Source organism: Poecilia latipinna, unplaced genomic scaffold (assembly GCF_001443285.1).
Source record: "Poecilia latipinna isolate Pla-1442-1.1 unplaced genomic scaffold, P_latipinna-1.0 Scaffold620, whole genome shotgun sequence".
In the NCBI taxonomy this organism is placed as follows: Eukaryota; Metazoa; Chordata; class Actinopteri; order Cyprinodontiformes; family Poeciliidae; genus Poecilia; species Poecilia latipinna.
In genome coordinates, this window is record NW_015113236.1 from 252,662 (window position 1) to 261,563 (window position 8,902).

Below are 8,902 nucleotides of genomic sequence, written 5' to 3' on the forward strand. Positions count from 1 at the left end.
CAAATGAAGTGAACGTTTCTCACAATGACCTGAGATTAAATATAAAGTCTAGAGATAGTCCCACAAGCTTTTGATCTTAGCTGTTTCATGTATAAACAGCCAGAGAAGAGCATTTTAATTATTCCATAATATAACCTAGTAGTTTAATTTTTAATTATTAATAATCTTGGTCGCCGTTTAAACAGGAATGTAACGAACAGCTGAAGCGTTTAGTTCCTGGGAATTTCCTCTCAAGTCTCCCGTAGCCACACCTGCAGATAAACTTCCTTATTCAAATGACAGAGCAGTTCACTTCCTTCCACAAGCAGAGACAAAAAATTTTCCAAAACCTCTTATCTGTTTTTTTTTTTGTTTTGTTTTTTTAAATACATGCATGGACAGTCAAAGCCCGACTTCCACTTCCTCATTCGTTGGAAGTGAGCTGTCGAGCAATCCGGTTTTTCCTTTTAAATATGAAAATACAGGCTGGCTGATGAGAAATGACTCGGCTCGGCTGTCAAGCTCTGATGGAGGCATTAGGATGATCAGACCTTTAGATGGCGGGAAGAGGACACATGGGTAATTTCCTGCATAATTACAGCCTCGTAGTTTTGTCAGGCGCTGCTGATTACATGTTGCCTTTTGAGACTTTTAACGTTTTTAGAGTTTTACGCATTTCTCACGGTTTTTCTGGGGAACAATTAAAATGTTTCAACGGCTTTAAGTAGCAAATATGTGGAATTTTTTATCAGGAGACGTTTCTACTGTAGGTTCTAACAACTCTTGGACCAAATCCTGACTTATTTTGACCCTTTCTTGACATTTTAGCGTTTGGAGTTGATCACAATTTGTCAGTTTCTGTTCATCCGATGACTCTTGAGGATCTGACCACAGATTTTCTTTGGGATCAAGGGGAGTTTCCAAAGAGTTCAAAAGTTAAAAGTTCTGATCCTTGTGACGCAGATCTCCCTCAGGCTGGAAAATACCCAGATCATCATCAGCAAGCTTTTCCTGGTTTGCTAGAAGAAGTTATTCTTGGAGGACATTTTGATCCTGCTTATTAATAGCAGCGGTCAAAGCCTCGACTTCCTCTGATGAGAAGAGACTAAATGTGGGAAGTTCTGACTTGTGGAACCTTTCAGCATTAATCTGAAAAAAATAACCTTTAACCTCCGTCTACTGCTGTCCATCCTGCACAATTTTAGCCTGTCCTTGTCAAAGTCATACAACGTTGTTTTGTTGCAAACCAGTGTTTTGCCCGAAGGTACCCATTAAACACAACATAATATTAAGCACATCTGTTGCTCTTTTAGAGTTTAATTAAATTCAGCTGGGTTGTTTTCCAGCATCACCTGTACTGATGCAACTACAACAAAATTAAATTAGCTCATAATTTTGAGCAAAAAGTATCAAAACTTGGTTTCTCAGATGGTAACTTGATCAAGATGCATCAATATAAAAAGAAATTTGACTTTTTTTTCCCCCACATCTTTGACTTTAAATTAAGTCCTTTGCTGCTTCAGGTTAAATTAACAGTCATAGTTGCAGTCCGAATAACAACTGTGACTGTAATTTATGGCTCTTAGTAATTAATTAGTTCTGATCCCTGCATAATAAGAGTAAAGGACTCCTTTTGTCTAAGCTTCATTAGAGAGAAGGGAACAGCAAGACTCGATCGGGAATACTTAGAAAAACCATAAGCAACATTTACTCTCCATTTCCCACAAATCAAGTCACGGAGCAGGTCTGAGGTGTTAAATATGAGTGTTTTAATTTAACTGGAGTGCGCTGGAACTGTTTGCCATCTCACATATACAACCTGCTAAACTGTACACATTCACAGCTTCCATAAAAAATACATCTTCATATACACAGCATTTACAGTATCATACAACAGAGCTGGAACAGGGTCTTCAGGGGATCCTCTCACACAGCAGTCCCGTTACAAAGTGTGCATTTCGCTCTCCTGCAGCGGCCAGTGTCTCGTTTTATGTCAGGAGATGCGAGCCCGGCCCGGTTCGGCAGCAGCCGCGTCGCCCTCGCTGCCGTCTTCCCAGCATGATGTTACAAATAAATCAGACATGTGCCGAGCCGTGCCGCCTTCATTCTTATCGTAATCATCTTGGGCCGTTTTGCAACTTCCTTGTTCTTTTTCTTTTCTGCTAATGTCCATTCAACTGAATGTCATCGTACATTCCCTGCAGACACACATGACGGGGGAGGAGGGGGGGGAGAAATATGGATTACCCAACTAGTCAGATTTTTGACACTTCATTCAGTCAGTCACTCTACAGCAAGTGCGATTTCAACACACCTCTTCGTCCGACTCCTCCTCCGACGACTCCTCTCCGCTGTTTTCTGATTCGGAGAGGTCCCTCAGGTCCGGATGGGTCACCGGGAACAGCTCTTTCTGGATGTCGCAGTTGTCCAAACCGTAGGTGAGGTGGAAGGGAGTGTGTCCCCCGGACGACAGGAGGTTGGGGTCTGCTCCTTTCCGCAGGAGGAGTTTGACCAGAGCGAGGTTCTGCTGGTCAACGGCAAGATGCAGCGAGCTGCGGCCGTTGTGCTGCTCCTGTGCAACAGGGACGTCGCGTTAAAACCAAAACATTCTCCACGTCGGCCCAGATTCTGCGTCTGGATGAATTTGCTTACTTTGGCGTTGATATCCGCTCCGAGGTCCACCATTTTCTCCACCAGCGAGAGGAAACCGTGAACCGAAGCCAGGTGGAGGCAGTTCTGACCTGCACAAAACAGAAGAGGCGTCGATTAGAACCGACTCCTTGCCCAACAGCGTCCGCCGTGCCGACGACGGCGTGCCTCAACGCAAGTCTCACCGTTATAGTTGCAGGCGGCCATCGCCGTGTGCAGGTGCTCCAACCTGCAGTTCTGTGTGATGACGCTGAAGCAGTACAGGTTACCGTGGCGACAGGCGATGTGAAGAGGCGTGTCGCCGCTGTTGTCCACCAGCGTGGGGTCGCAGCCGGACGCGAGGAGACTGGAGCACACGTTCGGCTGGTTTGTTATTACTGCTAAGTGGAGAGGAGTCTGTGGGTGGGGAGGCAAAGCATTTATGTTACACTTTTGCTCAGAGCAAATAAAACGTTAACAGAGGAGAGGGGAAGATCACACACCTGTCTCAGGTCATTCTGTGCATTGAGGAAAGGTGTGTTCTTTGAAAGGTCAATCATTTGTTTGATGTAGTCCTTTGCTTCGTGGATGATGGCCAGGTGGAGCAGCCTGCCGAGAAAAAGGTAGGGAAAAAAAAAAACCTGTTAGACAACAAAAATAGAAAAAGGGACAAATTCTTCAACCGAGACTCTGATTCACTGCCCCGAAAAGCACGTATGCACACAACTCCACCTGCATCAACAGGTTTATTTTGTATTACTCCCAGTTCATGTTTCAAGTAGTTGTATTTTTTGGATACAAACAAACAGTTTTTTCATCGTATATAAAATAAGTGGGACGAGCAGCCAGAGGCATCTTCAGATGCAAATTGTTTAAAAACTGAATGGTGGGTAACATATTGAAGATCTTTTTTTTTTTAGTTTTGAAAAGCAGTTTTAAAAATATACACTCAATATTTTGCAGGAGTGAAAATGCTAGAATAGTTAAACTAAATCTATAATGCACACAGAACAATTTACTTTAAATTACAAGGTGTATATAGAAATTTACAGCAATAATGTTAAATATCCAACTATGTAAATCACTATTATCTCTTTCTAAAATCAGTTTTATTGCCATTTTCTTATTTATGGAAAATCAAGACAAATAGTCCACCTTTCAACAGCCTGGTGGAATAACAAGACCAAACAAAACTAAATGATCCCTTTCAAATTAGTGTTGTAGCTGAAATTCAATTAAGATACTTTGTAACAAATGAATCAACTAATAAAGTTTCTATTTCACCCTCTTGGTCAAAGTTATCAAGATTTGCTGAGCAACATGCAGCTTTGGAGCAGCAGGTTCCAGTCCTCTGGTCTTCTTTATTAATATCTAATAGGTCTATTAGAAATATACCAGAATGTGAATAATTGACTATCATACATTTTAATAAACTTCTGATTTTTTGGGAGGGCTCTTATAAATTTATGGGCCCACCTTTTGAGACTTTATGGAGACGGCCCTGCTAGCAGTAAAAAAAAAAAGAAAAGAAAAGAAAAAAAACGTAGCTGTGATTCGGTTCTGCACACGTTTAATCTTGATTTAAATGTTTTGAAAGTTTTATGTTATTTCTGCTTTGGTGTGAATAAAGCACTTTACATCATTTTAATTAAATTCCCTTTATAAATACTCTTAAGAAGAGGGTTATGAGCGCGGACTACATTTCTGTGCGGAGGAATAAGATTGGGACAAAAATAACGAACTTTAGGGTTACTTTAGGGTATTGTTTGTTTCCACTGGTTTTGAGACAACACCGTCTCTGTCACAGAAGACGGGTTTATTCGTTGTTTCTCGGTTATTTACATGGTAGTACTTTAGGGAAATTTTCCCAGTTTTCCCCTTCTTTGCTCTTCACGGGAACGCGCGTCGGTTGGATTCCTTGGCGGCGCGCCCGGGACTTTCCCAATCTGACCTCCTGATAAATGGCCTTTTTGTTTACTATATCCCGTCTATGACCGCAGCAAGAAAAAAAAGCTACTTTGAAATCAAATCAGACCCATTAACGGGGCTAAACCTCAATGCTTATAAACAACAATAATAATTCCAGGCTAATTTAGGACTGAAATGGAGGAAGGCTTTCCCGACAGGGAACGAAGGCATCAAATTACCTCAAAGACCCAAAAGTGAGGCCCTGCGTCTCAGGCGCCCCCTGTTATATAAATATAAATAAGCATATAAATAACCCGGTGGGTAAAAACCTACGTGTCTCCCTCGTCTGTAGTCTGCGTCTGCCACTCCTGCAGCGGCTCTTCGGTCCGAGCTGCGGCCTGCTGGCGCTCACTCTCCAGGTGGAGCCGATGGAGCTCCTCCGCCACAGCCTGGTACTCTTCCTCCTTCAGCGAGTCCACGCCGCTGTCGAGCCGCTCCTCCGTCGACTGGGCCGCCTTCCCTTCTTTAGACTCCCGATTGTAATCCATTTGGTTTAATATACTTGTCCGGTGAAGGTCCATGTTGATTCTGGCAGTCCTAGTTGTACTGTGGCTAAGTGTGTGTGTGTGCTGCAGCCTGTAAATGCCCTCTGCGTGTATCTGGCTGCAGAGCGGGCGGAGTTAGCACATAGGTGGGGGATTTCCACCAAACTGACAACTAGAATAACTTCGCAAACACACAAGCAGAGCCAGAGAGGGGATTTCTGCCCAGACTTGAATAATAAAAACGCTTCTCATCGAGCATTATGCGTTTGCAGGATCAGAGGCGGAATTAGTAAAACGGGGGTCTGAGGCACACATGCAACAGCACCCCCGTCTTAGTCCCCTTTCTTTGTCAATAATTTGTGCAAAGATACAAGGTCATAAAAAGTCACATAAAGTCTTAGATTTTATAATCTAAGTTTAGATTGTCAGTGCTTGTACTTAAACACATTTTACCATGTCAACAACTTTGTCTTAAAATATGCTAGAGGTGTTTTTTCCAGAACCTTCCAGCTCTGAATAAGGGATTTAGTCAGAGTCTTTAGAGGAAAAGAGAACAGCAGGGGTCCCCAAAGAGCTCTAAAAATATAACAGTCATTCTATATGAAATTTCTTTCTATCAGTAACACTAGAAGCTCAAAATAATGGAGCTAAAACCAAACTCTTTTTAAAACATGCTAAATATACCTGCTTTACCCCAAGTCCTACAATATGTATGTGCATAGACATAAATTAGAATATTACACTAAGTTTCAATATCTTTCAATTACATAAATGTAAACATCTTTTTTTTCTGGTTATTCCATGAATTTCAGAAACTTTTTCTTGTTTATCCATATTAATTAATTTAATATTTGGTTTGTTTCAGTGTATTTTAATGGAACTTTAATAAAATCTTTTGAGAAAACAGTTGACTATTTTAACAGAATAGCATTCCCTCTGTTTTTTCCCCTATAGTGTTTATACAAATGCCTCTCTGCAAAGTAGAATATTAACATTTTATCTAATTCAGTAATTCATTTTAAAAAGTGAAGCTCAAAGATTATCTTCACTTTAAGTGATATGTTAGTGTTTATGTCTCTTGATTTATGTAATTATCAGGTAATGAAAACCCCAAACCTGATAGGACAAACTAAGGGATTTTTAATACACAAATGTCTTCAAACTGTAAAGTCCATGTACTGTACATTACACACTCATGTTCTGGGTTGCTGTTGCTGGAAGTAATGCATCACAGCAATGTCTGTCGCTCTACTGAAGTGTTGGGGAAGTCTGGATTGCTTAACTCATGGCTTTTTGACTGAAACTACATTTTGTGTTTCCATTAGCCGTAATCTGTACTCATCAAAACGAACAACAACCCCGCTTAAGACAAATCCTTCTGTGCGCCATGCATGCATATAACATAAATTTAACTTTTTGCATTGAATTACTGGAGTACATCAACATTTTATGTTATGTATTTTGTTTCTATTCAGATTTAAAACGATGTTAGATGTAGAATGCACAACTGTTTAAATATGGATTATAAAGAGGTGATCTTTGGTGGATGATGAGACTTGAAAGATCCCCAAATCACTTTTTTTTTCTTGAAGGGTCAGGACAAACACTGACTCTCAGTCTGGGTGTTATGACACTGTGACGAAACCACAGATCCTATGATGCAGGCAAAACAATGTCCAAATATAATAATAATAATAATAATAATAATAACATTTTAGCACACCTACCCCAATTTCACAGGAAAGTGTGTAATTAAAGAGGCTCGGCTTTAAAAGTGTAATTTCAACCCGCCATGAATAAATATGAGACTCACTGCATACCGTTTGAAGGTGCTGAAGGTGAGTTACTCACCTCAAGCAGCTGAATCACATGTCTGGAAAACACCTAAATTAGCTGACAAAGTTTTTTTTAACCTGCTTAAGCTGTAACTTAAAGTTATGAAATATTATGGTTTTTTTTTTTTAAATAATTCATGTGATAGTGGTCCAAACATGTAACTTACCAGAGCTTGCAGAAACTCTCAGACGTTATCGTGATCATAGTTGAAGAGTGAAAAGCTTTGTCATGATAACCTAGAAAGTCTTGTTCATCATTTTGCATCCTAATATCACATGTATTAGCTATTTAATTAACTTCTGAGCATGTACTCAGGACTTAGCATGGCAGGATTTGCTATATTATTTACAAAATTTAAAAAGAAATGTTCATTGTAAAACACATCAAGCCTGGGACAAAATTATTACAATTTGGGGTGTCAAGAATATGAATGAACTTTGTCTTTTGCTGACATTCCTTTGAATACGCACTTCAGGTATAACCTGGTGGGTAAATACAAATAAATGGAAAAGCTGACCAGATTTATTTCTGCTTACTTAGATTTCATTTTCATCGATTATGAAAATGAAAAACTCAGTTTCTCAGATAATTTGACCATTACAGAAGATACAAAAGGATTTTAATGCAAAAATCGTGGCTTACAGAAAAGCAACTTAGACCTGTAACAGACTGTGAGACCTTAATATTGAAATGAGTTTTTCTTTGTACCACTGACTCCAAACCCTTTTTCTCTTTAGGTAAGGTACTTGTGAAGTTGTTTGTGGTTAAGGAGAGGCTCACCTCAAGGAATGCATCATGTTTGTGTGTGGTGGTGGCAAAAGCAGCATTTATTCCTGCTCCTTTATCACATGTTTTCCTTTAACTCAACTTTCCACTAATATGTAAGTATGGATGCATGACTCTGTGAACAGCAATGAGTCCCTTCAGTTTCAGCTAACCTCCATTCTGAACCTTTTCTGTCAGAAGTCAAACATTTCTGTATTTCAAACAAGTTTTTTGTAATATTCTAGGATTTAAGAAGCTGATAAGACTGTTTAGTGTTTTTTTAAGTCCCCGGTGTCTCAGCTACTTTTGTCTAATGTGCAGAATTTATCTATCTCCTAAAAATATTAACCCTGCAAGCAAAAAGCAACACCTAAAGAAGCTACATTTCATTTGCATGCCATCATTTTCAAATTGGTTTGGTGCAAACTGTTAAAAAGTGTCAGTCTTGTATATCGACATGCTTCAAGAAGGGAAACAGTTTCTCTTTTGATAAGAGACAGGAGGTTGGAAAGTACTATAACTGCACCTTTATCTGCAAAAGCCCTCATAAATAACTCAACAAGTGTTGCTCAGCAGCTGCGCTGGAAACGGTGGGCTGGGCTGCAGGACCTTGGGGGGGCTGCATGGGAGTTTCTTCTAAAGGTTAGAGTGTTATTTCAGACGGCGTTTGCTGTGCAGTGTGATGAGTGAGGCTACAGACGAGCAGTGGAGTTTCCCCCCCGACACCCGCGGATGCTGACCACATGCCAAACTGCACGCTATTTGTGCTGAAGAGGTAGAAAGTAGTAAACGTTTTAAAGGCCAATGAAAACCACAAGAAAACCTCCCGAATAAATCATTGCTGTGCGTAACCTGAAGTACTTGAGCAGCTCAAATCGAAGGTTGCATATGCGCAGGCTATTTTCATTTCAGCCTGAATGAGAACCCCTACTAGTCTGTTGCAGGACTTGAAATTCTTGATTGGGCTGCAAGACTCCACCAGGTTGCGACCGATCCCTTTGCAAAACAAATAACAGCTTGAACATAATGTTCTGTGGGCCTAACGGGGGAACTCCAAGCTTCCTATTGTTCATTTGAGCGACCAGTCGAACCAGGAAGCTCAGGCCTCGGTCTCAGCACTTTTTTTGTTTATGGTCACATAACAGCTGGTTGGCAGGACGTTAAGAAAAGGCAGGGATTTGCAAAGAGGAATTCACAAGGGCAGGATGCAAGAAAAGCAGCCACGCCACTATGAAAGAAAA

The 8,902-nt window shown here is 40.5% G+C and overlaps 1 protein-coding gene across 1 annotated transcript; it reads right to left on the reverse strand.

Annotated features, from left to right (window-relative positions):
- Positions 1-1,726: 1,726 nt before the first annotated feature.
- On the reverse strand, positions 1,727-5,315 carry nfkbiab (nuclear factor of kappa light polypeptide gene enhancer in B-cells inhibitor, alpha b). Its single transcript, XM_015043214.1, has 6 exons — positions 4,849-5,315; positions 3,111-3,216; positions 2,814-3,024; positions 2,632-2,720; positions 2,294-2,551; positions 1,727-2,177 (listed from the first exon to the last, which is right to left on the reverse strand). Exons 1-6 carry the CDS (start codon positions 5,094-5,096, stop codon positions 2,142-2,144), a joined length of 948 nt encoding a protein of 315 aa, XP_014898700.1. The 5' UTR covers positions 5,097-5,315; the 3' UTR covers positions 1,727-2,141.
- Between the last annotated feature and the right edge of the window lie 3,587 nt (positions 5,316-8,902).

What these genes read in the sequence shown, in the direction of transcription:
- nfkbiab (XM_015043214.1), bottom strand. Translation starts at nt 5,096, where the DNA reads ATGGACCTTCACCGGACAAGTATATTAAACCAAATGGATTACAATCGG. An exon ending in CACAGAATGACCTGAGACAG is followed by an intron (nt 3,025 to 3,110) that starts GTGTGTGATCTT and finishes CCCCACCCACAG; the next exon opens with ACTCCTCTCCACTTAGCAGT. An exon ending in AGGAGGAGTCGGACGAAGAG is followed by an intron (nt 2,178 to 2,293) that starts GTGTGTTGAAAT and finishes GTGTGTCTGCAG; the next exon opens with GGAATGTACGATGACATTCA.